The following is a 24,214-nucleotide window of genomic DNA, read 5'->3' on the forward strand; positions in this document are numbered from 1 at the left end:
TAGGCTGGATCGTGGTATAGCCAAGGCTAATTGGCTGTAACTGAAAGTAGATCTTTGGAGAGTAGGAGTTGGAGGAGAAGGAAGAAGACTCAAAGTCAGAGAGAAATGGAGAAAATCATTTCCATGTCTTTTCCTCCAGTAACCACTTCCATAGGCAAGCTTTGTAGGAATGACAGTTACTCAGTGTAGAGAAAAGTGGACATCCCTCTTTTAGACTTATTTTGGACTCAGATTCCCGGGTTCAGTTCTTTCGTCCACCACTGTAGGCTCTGTGACCTCAGTCAGGTTACTTTGCTTTTCTGTGCCTCCTTTTAGTGACCAGCAAAATGGAGGTAAGAATTATTGTTGGAATTAAGAATTATTAGAAGAATTCAGAATTATTGGAAAGATTAAACCAATTAACTCAGTTGTCTGTACATGATAGGCCCTCAATAAATCTTACCTATTACCATTTTATTATGATGAGTTTAGAAATTTTTTCCTTTACACATTTAGGAAATAAGAAAGCACAGAAGGCAGAATTGGACTGCAGTGTGATAAGCGGGTGATCAACGAATCTAAGTTTGCCGCGATCTTTTCCCGTTTTAGCACTGAAAGTTCTATATCCCAGTAGTAGCTGGTCACCCTACAACCCTATGAACAACTCTGTGAGGGTGGGAACTCTTTGTAAACAGAACATCAAGCTTCTTAGCCCCATGAAAACAGCGGAATCACACAAAATTACCTTTTCTATAAGGTGAACTATCAAATAGCAGCAATTTCATATGGTCCGATCAAGTAAAAAGTCCTGGAAGAAGGCAAAGGAGAATAAGCCACGTTCTATACATTAACTTACGTCTCGGTATTTTTGTCCTTCTAGCTCAAAAGTAAAAAAAAAAAAAAAAAAAACCAAAAAAAAAAGTGTGACAAATATGTCTTAAGCACTTACTCTGTGCCAGGCATCAGACTATCTGATAGATCAGGAGTTTATTATCTTTACTTGATTGATCTTCATGACTCATAAGTTAGGAGAACCAACAATATGAAATAGTGGAAATGTGAAGCCATCGAGAGCATTAACTCTAAAGAGAAGGAAATAAGTCTAAAGGAGAACATGTTTATCTTATGGATGAGAAGGACAGTGCCGGGGCCATGTGGGAAGAGACCAAGCTGCAGATGAGGAGAGTGAGTCACCCTGTGCCAACAACTGCGGGGTAAGCTAAGGTGCTTGAGGGTAGAGATGCAGTCAAGCCTCTCGAGCAGAAAATGCAGCAGCTAATTTCAGAGTGGGAAATGCCCCTCTGGGAGGAAGTCAACATCTTATGATCAGAACCACAATACTGAGATAGCTAAGAAAACACAAATTCAACTTTTAAAACGTTTTTATAAAAACACAGGAGAGAGAAAAAGTCCAAGTTCACTTTGGCTTTTGGAAGAGACCCAAAGGATTTCTTAATTCATACGAAGCATTTTGGCCTCAGTTCTATTAAAACATTTTAAATTCTTTGATATGTAATCCTCTTTGGGGGTTTGGATAAAACAAGGGCATTATGAAGTTTTGTTTAGGGAATGTCATCCCATAAAAGTATTTGCCAGTGGATTTTGGAAGGATTCAACACTGTTTTGTTGGATGGTTTTATATACCAGGTGAACTGAACACATGACAGCAGGGATTTTTACTCAAGAAAACTTGAGAAGAACTGTAACAAAGGGAAGAGAATAGAAGTCATAGTTTTCAATTCCAAGGACTCAGTAATCCATCAATGATTACTGGCTTCTAGGGAGAGAGTTAGATACCAGAGTATTTTGTTAAATGTTTTATATTTATATAAATGTATACAGTACTTATTAATATTTTATAAAGTCATTGATATGTACACTACAAAGAATTGAGAAATGGAAGACTAGGAAAATTGGGCACTGTATCTGATGCTGAATTTCTAGCAAATTTAGAAAATAAAAAGTCTATCAAAGGAGTGCCCTATTTTGTTTCTGAATTTCAGATGAGAAGAACAGAAGTAACTCCTATGACTCTAGGAGGGAGGAATGAGAATGAGGAAACTGGGGTTGTGCTTGCTTGGAGTCTAATCTGTGCACCACCTGTTATGAGAACCCTGAGAAAGCAGCCTACCATACAATTTTAGGTTTGGCTTATTGAAGCCTGCATTTATTGAATTTGTAGCATGCACTGCACTGAGGGAAGGAAAGGGATACCTGCCTTCGAGGAGTTTAGAGGGCTGTGGCTAACAAGTGGCTATAAGCAAATGAATTATCATCCTTAATAAAATATTCAAGTGATAATTACTAACTTAGTGATATAGTGTGGCTGTGTCTCCACACAAATCTCATCTTGTATTGAAGCTCCCATAATTCCCACATATTGTGGGAGGGACCCGGTGGGAGATAATGGAATCATGGGGGCTGTTTCCCCCGTACTGTTCTCCTGGTAGTGAATAAGTCTCACGAGAGCTGACGGTTTTATAAAGGGAATTCCCTTTCGCTTGGCTCTCATTCTCTCTCCTGCCTGCCACAGTGTTAAGACTTGGCTTTTGCCTTCTGCCATGATTGTAAGGCCTCCCTAGCCACATGTAGCTGCGAGTTCATTAAACCTCTTTTCCTTTATTATAAATTACCCAGTGTTGGGTATGTGTTTCTCAGCAGTGTGAAAACAGACTAATACAGTTAGTAACGAAAAGCCTTGACCAAATGGAAAAGTGTGCATGCATTATCTCAAGTCCATCAGAAATCTGAAAAAAAAAAAAAAACACCAAAAACCTATTCAAATAGTTTTTGCACATGAAGAAAAAGGAGACAAAATCAGACAACTGATAAGGGTTGTATCTGGCTTCTCACTGTTCTGTCAAGATGGGAGTTTCTGATTTAACCAGTGTCATATTGGTAGCTACTCTAACTGAATTCATTGAAAAATTGCCATAGTATGAGTCAGGGTTTGCCTCTGTCAACTTACCTCCTTTTAGCATTCTATGTTTTATTTCATGGAATAAAATAATCCCATTATAGATAAGAAGCTTGAACTAGAAGATATAATTATCAGTCCTAATTCCGGCACTCAGAAAAAACACAACAAAATAACTGAAACAAAACTTACTTGCATATAGTGCTCATTATGAGCCACAAACACTCTGTAAAAACTAATGCATGAAAACTCATTTAATCTTTACAACACTATTCATTCAACAACGCTACTTGGTGAGTACTTTTATAGATTCTGGTGCCGTGAAGTAGAAGCTATCATTATCCTCGTTTATGAGTGAATTCGATACATCAACTCATGCCTCCTCTTGAGCATTTTGGCCTTACTTAGCTCTTGAGATTTCAAACGCTCCCCTGGCAAGGAAAGCAAACCACATCCCCACATTTCCTTTATCCTCATCTTCATTTATAAGCCTCTAGGGATCCTGGAGAATACAGCTGAATTTTATTTATTTGAATTCATCTCAAAGCAGTGGTAGGGCATCTTTTCATGTCTTTGGAGATAGGGATTCACATGAGGGAGAGAAGAAGCTAAAACCATGAGCTATCACAGAGTACATCTTCCTGCTGGAAGCAGCACTAAATCAAATAAGACATAATGTATAGGAAGTTTGTCTTAAAAACCTTTAGGAAGAAGGCAGTCTACACAAATCTTCACTGAGTTCCTTCTCATGTCCTCTTAATTTTCTTACTTGTTGTATAATACAATATGTGGGTGTAAATTAAGATAAATATTAGGAAAAATAAGACCAAATAATCTAGGTAATTGTTATTTAACATGTCTGAGTCTCATTGTAATGAAATAGATCAATATCATGGCCCATGACATAGTAAGTTTAAAAAGCTAAAAACAAAAAAAGATAAAAAGTAAAAGGAAAGAAACTTACGTGTAGGGATGGTTCTCAAAGTATGACTTATTGACCTCTGAGACTCCATGAGACTCTTTCAGATAGTTCATGAGGTCAACATGATTTTCAAACTATTACTAAGACATCCTTTGCTTTGTTCATTCTCATTCTACCCTGAGTATACAATGGAGGTTTCCAGAGGCTACCTAATGTGTGATAATCACAATGAATTGAATGCAGAAGCAAATCTGAGAATCCAGCTGCCTTCCATTAAACCAGAAATCAAGGAAATTTGCAAAAATAGAAAGTGTGATTTATGTTAACATGCAATGGATTTATCATTATTTTAAAATAAATTACTAAATATTTCTAAAATCCTCATTTTAAATTTCTAATATGATAAACATTGATACATGTAATCAGTGGTATGCTGCTAAATGTTTAACAACTGGCTCTCTGGGGGGACAGGGAGAGCCCTGATTTGTAGTGCAAGCTGATTCCATGGTGTAAATATTCCCACGATGGCAGATTTCAAGCTACCACTGAACCTGGAGTAGAGAGCTGGTTCCAGCTGGCTCCAGCACACTACTGGATGTAATTCACACAAACAAAAACTCTTTGGGGCCTCAATAGTTTCTAGAAGTGTAAAGAGGTCCCGTTCTCTGTCGGGGTCCTTTGTTATATAACCCCAGAGAACCATGTTACACCCCTCAGAGAACTTAATCCCGTGTTGTGTGAGCCCCAAAGGGAACAGGGCCCATGGAGGTTTTCACTAACTGCCCATGGGGGCCTGGGCCTTTACAGAGAACACTGCAACTCATTTATTCACCCACAAATAAAAAGTGATGACCTACACATGCTGGGCACATTTCTAGACATTGCAGTATAGCTGTTAACAAATGAGACCAAGTCCCTGCTCTCATGGGGCTGACATTCCCTGGCTCACAGTGACCTGGGGTCTTGCTCCAGGACATACCACAAATGCATGAGCAGACCCAGGCTGAGAACCCAGGTCTTCTATGCCTAGTGCTTCTCCCCCTTCTTGCCTTAATTCCCAGATGCTGAGGTTGTACAAAGACTGACCTCAAGACACACAGGATAATTCAGTATTTGTATCCTTTGACTTCTGGAAGGCATTGGGCCAGGTATTAATAATTCCAAAAGTCATAGATTCAATGCAGAAGAAGCTTCAAAAAAGATGAAGTCACAAAAATCTGGAAGAATGCAGTAAGTGAGGCCACATAGATGAAGTAGTCAGACACATGAGCATACCATAGCGAAACACAGCAAAGCTGACCTTTGTTGTGTTACTGATGCATAACCATAAAAAAACCCTACATCTTTAGATATCATATATCAGAATCATTCAGAGATAAGGGTATTTTAAAAAATATGTCTGAGAAAGAGAGAGAAAGAATTTAAATAGGCTATAGTTGCAAATGCGCCTCTGTCAGGGAAAGGTCTTTGTAGATAAAGTGAAATGGCATTTCTTTGTTAATGAGGTGAACATTTATGAAGAGCTCTATGTACATTTTCCAGAAAATAATAATGTAGGTATCTCTTACAATGCAATACATTTCTAGGCTTAGTCCACCTAACCTGTTGTCTAAAATATAATGCAGTTTCCAACATGAGCATCCATGAATAAATTGAGTCATATCTTGCAAGTTGGACTAATTTACAAAGCTATGGCAAATGCTTTTATTAAAGATTTAATATGGTAAAAAGTGGGTATAGTAATCACCTTGCCCAGATTTCACTTAAAAAACAGTTTATGGGAAGAAAGCCCACATTTTATACACTGAAAATTAATCCAGTTATTAGATGATACTTTGAAACTCAAGATCAGTTTATAGTAATTATAGTAATTAAAAGATAATAATGTTTCACGAATCAGGCAAATCTAGAAGTCAAAGGAATATAAAAAAGGATGTATTGGTGCTTTTCGAAATTTGAAAATAAATTCTAAAATGATTTTAAATAATGTGTAACTTCTACCCAGCAAAGCTACAAATCAAATCATTTCTCTGTTCACCTAAGTCAAAGTTAAAAAAGTGTGACCATGAAGTTTGCTGGACTGTACAATGTGAATATTTTATACTGGTTTCCTCAAAATGGCTGCCCAGAAGTCTCACATTCATTCCTGTGCTAATTGCTCTCTCCTGGAGCTCACTGCATTAGATGCCTCACCCAGAGCTCTGGAACTGCTACTCTCCAGGGTCAGGCAATGATGCTGTTTGGATACAGACGGTGGGAGTTTTTTAGCAGGCAGACCACTGGCTGATGTGAAACTTCAGGGCATTTTGATACACAGGGTTTGGATTTGGGTTTACTCCTAGGAAGTGGGAGAAGGGCAGAGTTGGGGTCCTGGAACCTACCTGCACCCCATGTGCTGACCAACAGGGCATATTTAATAATTTCTTAATGACCCAAGTGGGTGCTAGGCTTGACATCTGGAAACTCTGGTCAACCAGTTGGGATGCTGAATAGCGGGATCAAAAAGATGTATTTGGATAAATACATTCAGTTTGGCTTGAGATTTTCTTTAAATTGCAACACTTACTGAAGTCATTGGGAAACTATACACCTAAAATTTTGCTTAAAAAAAAAAAAAAACCTTAAAAAACAGTCACTCTTTTGAATCAAGCATTTTTTTTTTCCCAAATAGAATTCCAAGGTTGAGGCCTTAAAAAAAGTGATATAAAAAGTAACTTTGATCACATGAATCATATACATGTTTGGGTGAACAACAGAAATTAAACCATTCTTCTCTTAAAAGGAGATCTGATACCTAATTCCTATATGTTACCACTTAAATCATAATCCTTGACTAAAGAAAACATTCAGGAAATAATTAACTTTAAAGCACTGAGAAGGCATGTTCAAGTTGAAGTAAAATTAAGCTATTGATGAATAGACAGACTGGAGCAAGTCTTAAAGACAGGTTCAAACACTTTAGTGTTCTGTCATGAAAGTTGGAGTATTTTCTGTATCATAAAATCCACTAGTATATAATGTTTCTGAACAGAAAGGTACATGTTAAAAGGTAAAAACTGGAGTCAGGTCATATCTTTTTGCTTTCTGACAAAGATATCTGAGCAGTATATTTTAATGTCCAGTTGAACATTATCAGTACATTTATATTCTTTATTTTTTGTTTGTTTAACTTTGGAAAACATTGTGTAACTTGTTTAAAATTAAGTAGTAAAATGCACTTTTGGAAATAGGATTTTCTTTATCTATTACCAATTAGCTTAATGTGTTCCTTATGGTGATAAGAGATTTTAGAGTACTTTTGACTTAAGATACAAAGGTACTTTTCATTGGGGGAGGGATTTAGTGAGTGGAAAAAGGTATTCTAAGATGAATGCTCTTGAGAATGTTAAAGATTCTACAATTCCTAACCCAAATATGTAGAATAGTATTTGCACATAGATTATAACTTTAAAGACACATTTGATTATTTACATATTTACTCCATTACATGTAAAATGTTCCACCCATACATAGTCCTGAAAATTATCAAAGTGTACCTTAGCCATAGTTTCTAAGAAATAGACCAGTTTTCTCCTAATTCACACATGGTAGAGAATGCTAATTAGAAACACTGCTGATGAGATTTGATTACAGTCTCCTAAACCTCCAGAGAATTGATACTGAGAAGATATTACTTATTGGGATGCCAAATAATTCTATTTATTTGGTTGGGAAAAAGTGAAGAAATTTTACTCTTTTCTAGAATTATCTATGGCATAATAGAATACATAGCAAAGGTTCCTAGAGATTCTATACCTAGTAATTTTCCAGATGTATTTCATGAAATGCATCCTATATAAATTACTATATGAAACTGAAACTGGAAAGTGAGAGGTATCTGGAGGTTACTTTTGACTCAATAGAGATGAAAGGAAAGTAGCTGGGTGAGGTGGGTAAAGAACTGGACTTGAAATCAGTTCCAGTCCCATTTTCCCACCATGTTTACTTGTATAGACCCATGTAAATTACTTATTCTCTCTGCATTCCAGCTTCCTCTTCAGTAAAATAGTTGCCAATAACACCTAGCCCACTGGTTATTGTGAGGGTCAAAGGTACTAATTTTCGCTAACTGGCACCTATTAGTCCATAAATATTAACCAAATTTGTATTTTACTAAGTTAAAGATCAAAGAAGTGAAAGTAGATTCCCACTTTTTATGCAGCCTAATAGTTTTACATGCTGCAATTACTACAATGAATCTATGCTTCTTAAAGTGAAACCTCCATTTGTGAGCTTCAGGTAGGCGAGCAAGTCACTGTAGAAGGGAGCTTGACAATTGTTCTTTTTGGTTTTGACTGTGGGACTGCCTTCCCGCCTTCCCAGATCTAAGAACTGTGGGAATATAACGTCTTGGAAACATCCTGCCTGCGAATATAAATGTATTTATACAAATAGCCAAATCTTGATAGTTCTAAGTCTCCACCTACTCATACAGAATATAAAATTCCTTGCAGAGTTTTCTTTTCTCTTTTTATGGGACTCCCCAAAGGGATCCTCATGAGTGACATTGCTGTGCCCTAGGTCACTGGTTCTCAAGCGCTGCTGCACATTAGAACCATCTGGGAAGTTGGAAACAATCCTGCTGCCCACGCTGCACCCCCTGCCAATTATATCAGAATCTCTGGGGAAGCCACTGGCCAGCAAGATTTTTAAAACTCTCTAGAGTCCCAAGTCCCAAGCCTATCAGCATGTGGTTTCCCCTTGAACTCACTTGGACAGTTTGGCTCTGATCTGCTGAATCCAAAACCCCACCTGCCAAATGACAGGACCTCTGCCCTTCCCCATCCAGCATCTGGTGTCTTTCTAGATGCTCAACTCTGGCCACCCATTAGAATCACTTAGGTAGAGTTTAAAATACTGCAGCTGAAGTCCCACTCCAGACTAAATAAATCAGAAATCCTGGGCATGGAGCCCAGGTATCTGGGATTTGTAAAAAAAAATTCTAACATGTAGCCAGGATTGAGCATTACTGCTCTGGGAGTTTCTGAGAGGAGGGAGCGGGTGGCACGTGTTGTCAGAGCCTGGAGCTGACCATCCCTCACTGCCTGCACCAACCTGCCCTTGCTGGATTCCAACTGCAGCCTGTGCTCCCTCCCCACTGCTGCCCACTCTGCTGCCACCTGCCACCTGCCACCTGCAATTTCAGGACTGCCTCACTCCTTAGGGTATCTGCTATGTTTTCTGCTTCTGGCAGCTTAATCTCCATATTTGACTGTCCCCTGGTCTTGACTACTTATTTCTCTTCAATCAGCAGGAACCTCATTTTTATGTGTTCAGTTCTTTCAGAGATGGTCCCTTAGAGTTGAGCATCCACTCAAATTCTTTCAAGTTTACATCTCAGCATTTAGGGGATGGGGTGGGCTCCAGCAGGGTCACTTGTGTTCCCAGGGAAACAATTTACTTCCCCCAGAATTTTACTATTTAGTGCTCCCCTTCTCAGAGTGCAGGCATGCCAGCAGGCAGGTGGGTTGGGAGGGCCAAGTTCATTCTCACGGTGTCCCACAAGAGGATGCTGGCCCTCAGGCTACATCAAACTCCTTTCCATTTATAGGAATTTTCCTCTTAAAGGTTTAGTTATCCTTTCCCATGTCTGACTTCTTTCATTTAGCTCCTTTTCACACATATATCACTACATGTCTAAATCCCAATTATGGATGAAATTTAAATTCCTTCTTTTGGTTTGCCTGGGTCTCAGGTCCATGAACATTCCAGAACCTATAACAAAGTGTTTTCTGCCTAGAACACAGGGGAGATCCTTAAAGAGTGATGTTACCTTATTCTACAGGCCAGTATATCCAAGTCCTACAGACAGCCCAGAAATTACACGAAACATTTGTCAGGGCCAAATGAGGAAAAAAATGTGCCCTTAAAATCAGACTATTTTTCCCTGGAAGGTTAGATTGTCTCAAACTCTTTTAGTCTCTAGTATGCTTGGATGAAGCAAAAGATCCCTATAGACCTCAACTTGGTACTATAAAAGCAAGCCAAAACCCAAACGATAAATCAGTACAAAGCGGAAGAATAGTAGTGTTTTCCCTAGGGGATACTGTAAATTATTAATTTATGCCAGAAATGAATACAGGCAGTATCAAAATAATGAATCGCTATGACACCAGCCTGCAGACCACCAATTAAGAACACCTGTATAAGGACATAAAAAGTTAAAACATAATTTCTTTCGTGGCCCTAGGGAAGACCTCGGCTCTACTCACAGAACTTCACATTAACCATTCAGAAACGTGCTGTGTCAGAATTCAGAATATTGAAGCTCTGCCGGGACTCATTCCAAGTGCTAGCTCTGATCCCTGTGTGCCTGCCTGTTTCTAGTTGGCCAAGAGATCTTCTATCCCGGCCCTATGTTATAGACCCCCAAACTATCATCAGAGCAACATCTTCAGAAAGAGAAAGCAAGTCAAGGGCTGGGGTATGAAGTAATTGTCCTGGAAACAAAACAAATTACAAATTACAAGTGTCCAAATCATACTTTCTCCAGAAGTGAGTCTCAATTATCATGTTTTCACAGATCTCTAGGGGAAAAGAACTGTGTGAATTCATGTACTTATAATGACTAAGGCAAGGTTAGACATTTTTTCCCAACAGAAGCATTCCTTTATTTTTCAACAGGTATCTTTTCCCTTCTAGTTTGTTCTTGAAAATTTAATTTGAACAAAGCAAGACACAGCACAAACAGGGAAAAGAAACCTGTTTTAAAGCCGAGATTTTTTTTTTTTTTTAACAGTTAGAGCCAGTGGAAAAATACAACAGTAATAGTTTGTTACCTAGGTATTCACTGTTGAGGCAGGTCCATCATAACGGTTATTTATTTTCCCTTAAGAAGAGGTTGGTCACTGCTGATTCCAATCAAGTCCTTTTTCAATGTAACCCAGAGCAATTGCATTAAGTGACTCTCCTAAAACCAAACTCTTGTTCTCACTTATTAGATTTCTCTCTCGGGTACTTTATTCAGAGTTATATATCATATCTCCACTTATGGGATTCTTTGGAATTTTGAGCTGTGCCTCCAGAAGCAATTCAATTTCTTTTCTGAAGGAATTGCACAAAGACTTAACGTTTTATTAAATACAATTGCTGCATCTTTCAAGATTATTAAGGAAATGCCATCCTTAAATTTGGCAACATTCTTTAACAAACACATGCTCAGGCACACATATTCAGCCTTGATGTTTTCTGAATTGCACCAATAAAATTTAATTAAAATGAGTAGAAAAATTACAGTAATTTCCATTTATCATTCTAAAATGCCATTATGAGACTGAAGCCCTTCATACTTACACCTATCAAGCAGGATGATAAAACTGTAATGGGTTATTAAAGGGGGTTATGCCCTTGCCATCCTTAGAAATTTTAAGGTAATAATGGGCAACCATCTGTCTTGAGTGTCATCAAAGCAGGTACCAGACAAGCTGATCTCCTAAATTCCATTCAGATCAAGTTTTCCATTATGCATTGAATCAGATCAGTACATAGAAGGACATGAAATTTATATGTTGATATCCAAGCACTGATGATGGTATTTTTTGTTTTCTAAAAGTGAAAAATTAAGAGAGAGAGAGAGAGAGAGAGAGCACCAGTGAGCACTATCTTTTTAAGGAGTTGGGGCTCTACGTAGTGAGAAAGAATACAAAACCATGATTTGGGGGAAAATATAATAAAGAAAATTAATATTTAGAAAAGGCTAAATGAGGTAGGTATACTTTCTTCGGGTTTGGTGGGCATGAGAAAGCAAAATTAAGGGAAGACTTTGGAAACTTGTTAGTAAGCAATTTAAAGGTAAATTAGTATGTGCCACCAAGACATTGCCTATTGGGTAGAGATAAAGACAGTCCTGGGAGGTGATTCTGATACAGAGCCTTTTATGATGGTGATGAAGAAGCAGAATAAAATGACACTAATATTATTCAAGTACTCTTAGTTAGGTAGAATGCTGATGAATCCTGAAGAAAGCAAGCCAGCAGAGGCAAAACGGAATAATATATCTGTCATAAGATAAATAGGTGAACAGGATAGATGATGAGACAGCACCAACACTTTGGTGAAAAAAGACTATTGTTGGCTGTACCTATTAAGGCTCTCTCAGGGTTGTAGTAAAGCAGGGAAAAAAAAAAAAAAAAAAAACTGGAGGAGAGTAGTGATCTGCAGGAATGGGGTTTCCTTCATCATCCTCTGTTAAGGGGACAGGGAAGAAAAACAGAAAGCCCAAGGAGAAGAAGAAGAATGGATTAGTGATAAAAGGAGAAAATAGTAGAATGCATAAATTGAAAATGATCAGGATAATATGTAAAGTTTCATAAATTTAATAAAAGGGGGAAAGACATACATGTAATTTTCTGTAAGAAAAGGTCTATAATCAAACATATACAAAGGACATTAAAAACAACAATGAGTTGTTATGCACTACTCTATTCTTTGTGTGGCCTTAACTTCCCTAAGACTATAAAATCTGGTTAATAATAGCATTCACCTTGTAGATTTTATGTGAATATTAATGATAAATTGCATGAAACATATATGTTCAGTGTCTGACACAATTGTGTTCAACAACTGTTAATAGTAAAATTTTTAAAAACCTGGATAGAATAATTGTTTACTAAGAAAGTGGATATGGCCAAAATTGAATGAAGAAGCACAAAACCCAAATATTCGACCATTATGAAATTAAAAGCACTATCAAACATTACTTCCAAAAGTGGCATTGGGCCTCCTCGTACTTTAAAATGTCCACAAATTATTTGACACCCCTTCCCCCACCACCACTTCAAAATGTAAAGCTTAATTTCCTTCCCATTGTGCATGGTCCAATTTTAGGGAAGAGATTCCAGCAAATAGAATATGGCAGAAATGACAGTAAATAACTTTAGAGACTAGTTAATCAGAACCATTGCTTCTTTCTTTTTGCTCTCGCTGGTTTCACTTGCTCTGGGCAAAGTAAGCTTTCACATCATGAGGACACCCAAGCAGCCCTGTGGAAGACACAGGTGGAAGAACTGAGGTCTTCTGCCAACAGCCCATGTAAATGAGGCTCTTGGAGAGAATTCTCCAGCCCCAGCCAAGCCTTGAGACACAGAAGCCCTGCCCAACAATTTGTCAGCAACCTCACAAGACCCTGAGCCAAAGCCACCCAGCAAAGCTGATACTCCTGGATTCCAGGACTTCACAAATTATATGAAATAATAATACAAGTTTGTTGTTTAAAGCTGCTAAATTTGGGAGTAATTTGTTACACAGCAATATACGACATATATACCAAATGTTGTTTTTAGAGGCAGGTACTGTGTATTTTTAATTTACAGTGCATATTCCTTGAGCAATGACCCATGTCCAGGTTGACCCTGGGTTGGAAAACTGGCCCAAGCCCTCAAAGTCATTGAATTTTCCTGGGTTTCAGTTTCCTCCAAGAAAATTCTGGGTTCAAAAGTTTATCTTTATAGTTTCCCTTAGCTCTGAACTTCTTTGATTTCATGACTTAAAATTTCCAACTGCAATTATATGCTATGATAAACAGATTTGTGGGTGAGAGAGTAGGACAGATTTAATTGAGAAGTTATAGTCCAACTACAGCTTTGTCAGAGAAAACAATTTACATAAAAAGTTTTCAAGGAGAAGCATGGATGTCTTACTCATCTTTATTTCTCCCTGGGTCCCAGTACCCAGGGCATAGAAGGTATTCACTATTGAAGGTGCCAAATATTTATCTGTGGCTCCTACTATAATACATGTTGGTTGTGGAGTAAAGTCTTCTCAAGTAGGGAAATAATTCTTTCTGGGCACTGAAAGTACAGTGTGTTCTTGCCATGATGTGGGAGCTCCACTCTCATTAGCATTTAAAAGGAAACACGTATTAGCTGAACTACTAAATGTCCTTTATGCACTATAATGAGTTTCATTGAAAAGAATCACCAGCTTAGCTAAGGAGAAATTGAACCACTTTGCCATCATTTACAAATTCAGCCCTTCTAGGATGGTATTTTTACAGATATTTTGAATGAAGGAGAGAAGAAAAGTGGTAGAAATCTTGACAAAAGAAATGTAATTAGAGTAATTAAAAAACGGCAATTTTATGCTTTATGAAGATATCTTTGATCTTCTCAGAAGCCAGGGAGGCAGGGGCATTGTTGCCCATGATATTCTCTCTCCACTGTGCCTTGGAACAGGTAACTGGGATGGAACGTGACTGCTTTTGTTAAAAGAAATAGAAAAAAAATGCACAAAACCATAATCAAAAACCCACTGTAATGCAAATCAGTGAGGCATGGACACACTGCAGGAAACACGCAAGTAATGGAATTGTACTTCGTCTTTCTTTCAATATCTCAAGATCACCCTAGACATTTGCCTTATGCATCCAACTCATTAAATTTAAATTAATGCATCATATCAGAATTAAATAAAACCATTAATTAGCATATATTCTCTTCTCTATTTTTTATCTTGGAATGTTAATGGTCAAAATTCATTCACTCATTAATTTATTAATTAATTCAGAAAGAATTTATCTAGCTCCTAAGTTCAAGGCAAAACCAGACGGTAAATTTCCATAAACTTTTCATATAGATCACAATATCCTAAGAGGTTAAACAGTACAAAAATATGTCTGGAGTCACAGAAGGTTAAGATAAATTTAGATGTTATATATGTACACAGTTAACTAAAAAGAAGTGTGGTGAGTGTTAAGATTGATGTCGTGGAAGTCACTTACCATATTTGCCCATAACTAACCCTTAAAACCATTAACAGAGACAAAAATACTATGAGTTGTCCAGTTTTTCCTCAATGATGCTATCATAGTTATCTGCATAAGGCAGAAATCTGATTATTATCATTATCTCTATGCCTAAAAGGCTTAACCAATTATTACCCTTATAGGATAGAGTTCTCCCAAGGGGAGCACACTGAGACACTAAAAGGTTCATCTGGACTTACCTCTCCATTTTCATTCTCAGCTGTCTTCCACACGCTTCCCTTCAGTGCTCCCCAACCTATACCAGTGGCCTACCCCTACCTACTTCTCTGAGGCAACCTGGGACCTAGTTATAGTGTGTTACCTCTTTGTTTCTGAGACTTGTCAAGCTTTTTATTTTTTCCATTTTTATTTTAGATTGAAGGACTACACGTGTACTTTTGTTATATGGTGTATTGCATAATGCTGAAGTTAGGGGTATGGCTGATCCTGTACTCAGGTAGTGAGCATAGTACACAATAGTTGTATTGTCAACCTTTATTCTTTTCCTCCTGCCTTCTAGTAGCTCTTAGTGTCTACTGTTGCCATCTTTATGTCCACGAGTAACCAATGTTTTTCTTCCACTTACAAGTGAGAACGTGTGGTATTTGGTTTTCTGTTCCTGTGTTAATTCGCTTAGGAAAATGGCCTCCAGCTGCATCCATGTTGCTGCAAAGGACATGATTTCATTCTTCCTTATGGATGTGTAGTATTCTGTGGTTTATATGTACCACATTTTCTTTATCCAATCCACTGCTGATGGGCACCTAGATTGATTCCATGTCTTTCTTATTATGAATAGTGCTGCAGAACATATGCATGCATGATTTTTCGTAGACTAATTCATTTTCCTTTGGATGTATACCCAGTAATGAGTTTGCCAGGTCAAATGGTAGTCCTGTTTTAGGTTCTTTGAAAAATCTCTAAACTGCTTTCCATGGTGACTGAACTAATTTACATTCCCATCAGCAGTGTATGAGTTTTCTTTTCTCCACAGCCTCACTAGCATCTGCTTTTTTAAAATAACAGCCATTCTGACTGGTGTGAGATAATATCTCACTATGGTTTTGATTTGCACTTCTCTGATAATTAGTGATGTTGAGCATTTTCTCATATGTTTGTTGGCCACCTGTATGTCTTCTTTTGAGAAGCGTCTGTTCGTGTGCTTTCCCAATTTTTATGGGGTTATTTGTTTTTTTGCTTGTTTAGTTGTTTAAGTTTCTTATAGATTCTAGTATTAGATCTTTGTCTGATGCATAGTGTGTGAATATTTTCTCCCATTATGTAGGTTGTCTGTTTACTCTGTTGATAGTTGCTTTTGCTCTGCAGAAGCTCTTTGGCTTAATTAGGTCCCACTTGTCAGTTTTCGTTTTTGTTGCAATTGCTTTTGAGGAGTTTTTATAGTTTAGGGTCCTTCATTTAAATCTTTAATACATCTTAAGTTAATTTTTGTATATGGTGAAAGGTAGGGGATCCAGTTTCATTCTTCCGCATGTGGCAAGCCAGCTCTCCAGCACCATTTATTGAACAGGGATTCACTTCCCCATTGCTTATTTTTGTTGCCTTTGTCAAAGACCAGATGGATGCTGGTGTGCAGCTTTATTTCCAGGTTCTATATTCTGTTTTATTGCCCTATGTGTCCATTTTTGTACTGATACAATACTGTTTTGGTTACTGTAGCCTTATAGTATAGTTTCAAATCGGGTAACTTCATGCCTCCAGCTTTGTTCTTTTTGTTTAGGATTGCTTTCAAACTCTTTCTTAGTTTTATATTTTTGCATACTCTATTCTTTTTGCTTTTATCCTCCATGAAATCTGGGTGACAATATCCTAATTAACTCTACACCCAAACTCCAAAACACCCAACCCAAAAACCAGCTTCCCATGAAAACCTTCCCTCCAGTAAGCAATTCAGTTCTCTGGTTTTCATGACATGTTGTGCATACCTCTACATTAGCATATACCACATGTGGTTGTTTGTGCATGTGAGTGTGTGCATGCATACGCATATATATGTTTGTGTGCAAGTGTATGTCTTCTGCTATATTAGGACCTCCAAAGGACAAGAACCATGTGGTATTTGCCCTTGTCTCCCTGGCTTCCAGCATGGTACCGGCCATGCAATTACTGTAGTTCTTAGAACACAATTAGTCCATGTTTGAATTAAAAAGCTGTAAGGTTCTTCAGTCATATCCTGAGATGCTGAGTTATAGCAATATAAGATTTCTACTCTCTACCCTAAGGATGCAGGCAATCTTAGGGAAAGCCATCACAACCATTCACCTAGCAGCTGAGAGTTTTTCCAGGAAGAAGCATGCAGCCCTCAGTATGAAACTTTTTACTCCAGTATGAACCAGGGACTTTGGTTTTTGATGGCCTCATCCTTGGATTTGCTTTGACAACTTATTGAAATGGTATACCCAGTGATTTGGCCTCAAGTTAAATGGTAAACTCTAATTCCTCCTCTCATCTGTATGCATTTCAGTCTTTAATCAAGTGATCCCCACTCAATTGTAGTCTAAGAGAAAGAACCAGACACATGCGTTATGCTCCATGTCAAGTAAAAGTACATTAGATCTAGAGCATGATCCTTAAAACCCAGTCATTTAATTCAATCGTTCATTTTACAGATGGAAAAAGTGAAGCTCATGTGTGTTAAATTAATTCTCTGAGGCCATACTATGAGTACTAGAGGATGGGGGCAAGACCCAGTTTTCTAGACTCTCAGCCAAGTGTTCTTTCCACTATATCTTGCTGCTCCCATATTCCAGATCCTTTATTTGAATTTTCAGAGTCATGCACAGAACACATAATTTGGCTGCTATTGTCTTCTTTTATTGGAAATTTAAATTTGGATTTGCATTGCTGCTTTTCCATTCAATGGCGATAAACACCATAAATATCATCTGGGGGGAATGGAAATAAAATAAGCATCTGGAAAGAATGTGCTATAATGAAGATGTCATTGTTTGCCCATAAATGCTAGACAAAGAATCTGGCTTTTCAAAAGCAAATACATGAAAACATCTATGTCCATCCCAACTTGTATTTGTGTAAAAAATTAAAATGCACTGAAATAGGTAGATTTTCAAAGATAACAGAATCAAATACTATATAAAATAAATGACTAATTATCTGAATTAGCTGAAAGTATAATAAATATGGCCAAACATTCATTTGTTTTTCCTTCCACCCATTCAAGGTTTACTGAATAAATGATGCCCCACAATTGGTACTATCCCATCTACTAACCAAATGATATTTAGTAAGAGGCAAAACAGTTTGAACCACAAAGTAAAACATCTGAGTTGAAATCTGCTACTTATGAGCCTAGAAAAAACTTGAATACATCATTTTTTTTCTTTACTGTTTCATCTCCTCAACATAAAAAAGCACTGTTATTTCTCCTACCTTAAAAATAAAAAGGTATTTTCTTTGGTCCCGATTCTTCCTCCAGCAATTACTTCATTTCTCTGCTGCCCTTCAGCAAAACTCCATTGAAGGACTTGTTGATACACGAGGTTTCCAATTTCTTTCCTCTTATTCTCCCTTGAACCCATTCTATTCAGGTTTTCTGCCAACATGGTTCTTATCACTGTTATCGATGATGTTCATTTTCTTCATCTTTCTTGAAATTTCAGCAGCATTTGGTATAATTCATCACACTCCTTGAGACACTCTTCTTTTGACTTCTAGGACGCCATACTTTCCTTTTCTTTTCCCTAATATCTATTACCTTTCAGGCTCATTTGCTGATTTTGGATTTCTTAACATTGGAGTACCTTAGATTGGTCTTTGGACCTCTTCTCTATCACTGCCTTAGAGATTCCATCCAGTCTCATAGTCTCAGTATCATCTTTATATGATACGCAATTATCATCTCTATATGTTAGTCATATGCTGACGACACTCAAAATTATATTTTTCTCCTAGACCTCTCCTCTGAACTCCAGAATTCTACATCCAACTGGCTACACAACAGCTCCACTTGACTAATACACATCCCAAACTTAACAAGTCAACCCTGGGCTCATAATTTCCCCCCCAAACCTGTTACTCTTATAGTCTTCCCTAGTGAATAATGGACACTTCTATTCTTTTAAAATGTATGTACATGCCTGTCCTTAAAGGTCTCAAGTGTTTCCCCACCTCATTTGGGCTCTCCATGACCTGTCTCTTCTCACTGCTCTGCTATTTCTCTCATACTCTCCCTTGTTCGCTCCATACCAGCCGCATTGGTTCTCCTGCCCCACGGGGCCTCTGTATCTGTCATTTCCGATTTCTCTACAGCTCTGTCCCAAATGTCCACATGACTCCCTCTTTTACTTTTTTCAAATATCACCTTGCTGAGGCCTTTCCTGGATACCCAATCTAATATTACAAGCCTGCCTTCCCATCATATACTCCTAGCTACCCATCCCTGCTTTATTACTGGCCTTATGTCTTACCATGAGTGCACTGTATACTTTGCTTATTTATTTTGACTGCTATGAAGCTCCTCAACTAGAAATTCTTTTTTTGTTCACTGTTGTATCCCCGGTACTTTGAGCAGTGGCTGGCACAAAGTAGGCTCTCAAAAAAAAAATTGTTCAATGCATGAAGGGAATCAGTGATAATAAGAGTTACCTCTTAGGTAGAAAGGTAAGTAGAAAGTAAATGAGATAAGCACTTTGTACATGTTAATGCACAGTAAATGTTAATTATTTACATTTATTTCATATACCCATGTGTATTGTTGGCAATAATTTTTGGTGGCAACTATGTGAAGGGAAGGAGAAATTCTAATTAAAAGGGATGCTATGGAAGTACATGGGTTTGCAAGTTAGCCTCAGGCAAGGTAAATACAGCTGATGGGAACACCCTGGAGTTTGGCCCAGATAACAAGCTCCCAGGCCGGCCTGGGGGGTGGGGGAATGTGGGAGGAAATGTGTAGGAGGAAGGCTGGAAATCACCTGAGTGGGTTCATGGGGTCTGTACATAGTCTTCTGGATGGCTCTGGGTGAGACCTCTGGGCTATACTGCTGTGTGCTGATGTCCGTCTTGAGTATCCCTAGCAGTGCTCAGCTCCCAGGGTAAGAGACAGGACTTACAGTATCTGTCTGTCTCTAGGACTTGATGTGCACACCCTAAAGCAACAAAGAACTCCAAGTCCAGGGAAATGAATTGCTGCATATGTTCATATACTCTTTAATAGGACGCTTTGGTATTCAAAATACAAATCATTATGTTGGGTAACAGCATCATAGTGCCTCTATCATACTGCTTTTTGCCTAACACATAGTGATGTTACATGTGTTTTCATAGGTTGAAGCAAAAATGAAGTTCCTACATCTAAAGGGTCATTATCATGGACGAAACATATCTTAAAATGAAAAAATACAACTTTAAAAAGGCACTCTAATTCTTCAAGCTATAAAGAATGCATAATTCTCTAAAGCCTTTGTATCCAGATATAGCTATTTGATTAATGGGTATAGACAGAGTTGAATAGAACTCTTTTGTAAATCATGTCATCTTTGAATTTTATAACTCAAATGTGATTTACATGGATTTCCCTGAGTTTACTAATTGGCTTCCTACACTCTCATTAAACAGTCCTGGCAACAGAGGCAAAGAAGCTGTGTAAATGCTACCTTCCCATTGACAGTGTGAACGCAACCGGGATATGTAGAGCAAGATACTGTGTCCTGTAACCATGTAACATCATAGAATACTGCCCAAACCTTTCCCAGTTTCAGAGAGGACACAGTGGCAACGTCTTTAGTACATGCCTCAGCATTTCTCTACAATTTGGAATTCGTTTCCCATGAGAATTTCAACTCTGCTTGTTACACTAGTGCAGAGCCTCTGCTGTGGCTGAGAGCCTCTGATTGCACTCTTTCAAAGTGGGGACCTTAGACTCTTTATACTAGAGTATGGGATGTGCATGTGTATATGCACGCATAGATATGCAAGTATGTATAAATACATACATATGCTGTGTATGTACATATTATAAGAAAAAAAATAAGCAGAAAATGACAGATCCTGATAGAAAAGAAGTGAGGAAAGGGATGAAAATGAAGTGGAAGGGAATTAGCATTTATTAAGCTTCTGCTACAAGGCCAGGCACCCAAAAAAGAAGGCAGTGTGGGGAACAAAGATGGGGATATGCAGTTACCTAGATGTTAAGGAAAGAACTTGTAAAATTATCTTCCTTAAAGGAGAGTGATATAAAAATGAATGCTGGCAACCTGTCAGGGAGGGCTTGTCAAGCCATTCACAGGGAGAACAGAAGGCTATGGGCACTGATTCTGGCTTTGTCTCCCCTAGATGCTGGGCTGCTGTCTTGCCATGAGATGAGTTATCTTTGAAGTTCTGCTGAGCAGTCTAGATAGAACGACTTAAAAGTGCAAGTCCCTAAACAGGGTTCAGCTTCCCAGCATACAAATATGCTCAGAGAACCAAAAGAGGTTAGGAAAAAAACAGCCCAAGACATTTCCCTTTAAGCCCTAGGAAAAGCTAGTAGTATTCAAAATTAAAGGGATTCTGAAAGACTATATGTTGGAGGTTTCTGGATATTGGTATCAGTTTTTTGTTTAGGGGGCTTTTTTCTTTTGTTTCACTCAGGGGGTCTCAAGATTTCTGTAATTGCATCTTGTGATTCCTCTGAGGAATTTGAGGTGATGGGCAGAGGGGAAGGGTGATCTTGCAGAGTCCCTGGGCAGGTAGAGGTAGAGTCAAGCTTGGGATGCGACAAAGACAGAGGGATGAAAGTGATAGTTCATTCTGGAGAGCTTCAAAGTAAGCCCTCAGGAAATCCTGTTTAGGAATTTCTGGCCAATTACAGGTTTTGCTTTGGTTGCTTTTGCTTTCTCTACTCCCACTGCCCTAATATCACATCAGATGTCTTCAGCATCACCATGTTTATTACAAGAGACCTCTCTACCTCCACTTGCATTTTGGGCTAGATTGCATCATTCAGTCCAATTCTCCGTCATTGCCTATGTCTACATTCTTTGCCACATAACTTTGCAGTGCTCTCCCACTGTGGTCAGAGATTGGATTGGCCTCTGTACTCTGGACTATGCCATATAATTTTCCTTGGCCAATGAGATATTTAGAAGATATGATACAAGCACAGTATGGAAATGGACCTTCTTCAACACTGGGGCTTGCTTTTCTATCAGGAGAAGAATGACAAACATGTGGCACTAGCAAAGCCTACCAGTCAAGCCTACTTTAGAATAGAGCCCCCAACAAACCAACAGACATATACATAAGCTTAGCTGGTATGAGCAGATGCACCCAGTCCAACCCCGATCAAAATGGCTAAAGCTTGCAGGTGTGTGATCAATAAATGATTACTGTTGGATGACCCTAGGGTTTTGTGGTTGTTACACAGCAAAAGCTAACTGATACAAGTGCTGTTTGGTCCATGTTCTTCACGTCTGCCAGAGTCATATTCCTAAAATGGAACTACAATGATCTTAAAATTATTTTGCCTAGGACCCTTCAATGACTTCTTGTTATGGGCTGAACTGTGTTCCTCCAAAATTCATATGTTGAAGTCCTAAACCCCAGTAGCTCAAAATGTGACTGTATTTGGAAATGGAGTCATTGAAAATGTAATCAGCTAAGATGAGGTCATACCAGAGTATGGTAGGCCCCTAACTCAATATGACCTGTGTCCTTATAAAAGAGGAAATTTTGTGGTAGACACGCATGAAGGGAGAATGCTATGTGAACACAAAGGCAGAGATTGGGGTGGATTTGTCTAGAAGCCAAAGAACATTAAAGATTCCAGAAATCTTCTAGAGGCTAAGAGAGAGAGAGAGAGAGAGAGAGAGAGAGGGAACAGATTCTCCTCCACAGCCCTCAAAAGGAGTTATCCTGCCGATACCTTGATCTCAGACTCTGGTCTCTAGAACTGCGAGACAATACATTCCTGTTATGTAAGCCACTCCCCATTACTTATAGGTTATAGTCTAAAGTCCTTCGCAAGATATATAAGTCCTTTCATGAGTTTGTCCCTGATTTCACTGTATCCCACTTGCTTCAGCCTTGCCCCATTCACAAGCCATGCTGAACTATTTACAGAGCTTCCACTGGCTGCTCAAGAGACATTGTCCATGCTGATCCCTTGGCCTCAAATGCCCTTGTGGCTACCTTCTACCTTCTAGTAGACCCTAGATCTTTACCTAGGTAACTTCTATTTATATTTCAAGCTCCAGGTTGGGCATCATCTCTGGAAACTTTCTCCTGACTTTCTCAATCCTAACTGTAGGGTGATGTCCTACTAAAGCTCCTTATGGACACTATAGAGATATTTCTATGACAGCAGTTATAAAACTGTGGCAAGTTGTTAGCTACACATCTGTGTCCTCATCAACAGTCTTGATAATGAACCTCTTGAAGCCAGGGTCATAAACTGTCTGTTCTTGTATTCCTAGTAGCTAGCATGGTGCTTGGCACAGAGTGGCTGTGCAGCAAATGTCTGTGGAAAGACTATGTGTGTGTTTATGTGGAAATATCCAAACAGATGTGTTCTTGGCATAGGGAGATATATTCTGCTTGTGTGACAACTGGCATTTGAGTTTGCTTGGCATCGAAAGCACCCAGTTAAAGACCAAACCTCACCTCTTTCTTTTTCTTCATTTCCTTCTTTCTCTATAACTACCCAATTTCACATGCTTTATAATGCTTTTAGATGTAAGTGACTGTGAATTATTATCAACTGTATGCCTTTCATCTTTAAGACTGACAGTCTAAGTTCAACATCTCTCAGGAGGGAGAACTATTATAACTATATTTTTGCTTACCAAGAGAATTGTTAATGGTTATCCTGGAGGGAAAAAAAATCTATAAATATCAAACTCGTAAAGAAGCCTTAAGCTTACATTCTTCCTTTACTAATGAAATTCTTTCTGACGATACTGCCAGAATTGCTACGTAACCATTTCACTGAGAAAAGAGACCGAGTCTGTAGTAAATTTTTTCTTTTACCTGTTTAGTTCTTATTTTGGAATCCGAAGACAGATTGTTGTAGGTATAATGTGCTTGTGTGACTCCACAGAAGAGAACAGCAACTATTCCTGAAATTAAAAAACAGATCAGTCAAAACCAATTCTATTTTCCATCCAAGTCAAAGGGTAGGGCTATTCCCACTGGAAAATAGACTTGGTGTCAGTAGAGTTAAAACTGCTAGTAGTTACCATGATAATGAAACCTAGGTAAATCTTGCTACTTGCTTTAAACAGGGTTTAAACAGGGTCTTGAAGGATTAAACCTAAAGAAAAACATTAAGAAGTAGATTCTTCCTAGAGATAAACGGGTCCCTGTTCATGAGCTAGAAAAATTTTATTTGAAAACATGAACAAAAGACTGCATAGTCAACCCTGGGTTTTTCATAGCCAGTGCCAACTACTTTGCTGGATTTTACACTAAATACTGGTTTATTTTCTGAAAGATATTTGCTTTCCACTGTATAATTTGGGTAGCCTGAAGAGGTTCCTGTCATACCATAATTTAGTATTAAAAGTGACGAGTGACAAACCTAAGACATCTACAAGGGTTTTGCTGCCCCTGCCAATGCTCCTACTTGCCAAGCAAGAGAGAGGAGACCTTGTTTGTTCCTGTG

General features: G+C 38.3%; 1 protein-coding gene across 1 annotated transcript in view; it reads right to left on the minus strand.

The window, feature by feature from the left end:
- The window catches only part of SLC9A9 (solute carrier family 9 member A9), a 586,828-nt gene that overhangs the window by 262,198 nt on the left and 300,416 nt on the right, over window positions 1-24,214 (minus strand). Inside the window, exon 9 of the mRNA XM_050779755.1 lies at window positions 23,581-23,669. Coding sequence (XP_050635712.1) covers window positions 23,581-23,669 — 89 coding nt within the window. The remainder of the gene's footprint in view (window positions 1-23,580; window positions 23,670-24,214) is intronic.

The sequence above is a fragment of the Macaca thibetana genome, chromosome 2 (assembly GCF_024542745.1).
Source record: "Macaca thibetana thibetana isolate TM-01 chromosome 2, ASM2454274v1, whole genome shotgun sequence".
In the NCBI taxonomy this organism is placed as follows: Eukaryota; Metazoa; Chordata; class Mammalia; order Primates; family Cercopithecidae; genus Macaca; species Macaca thibetana.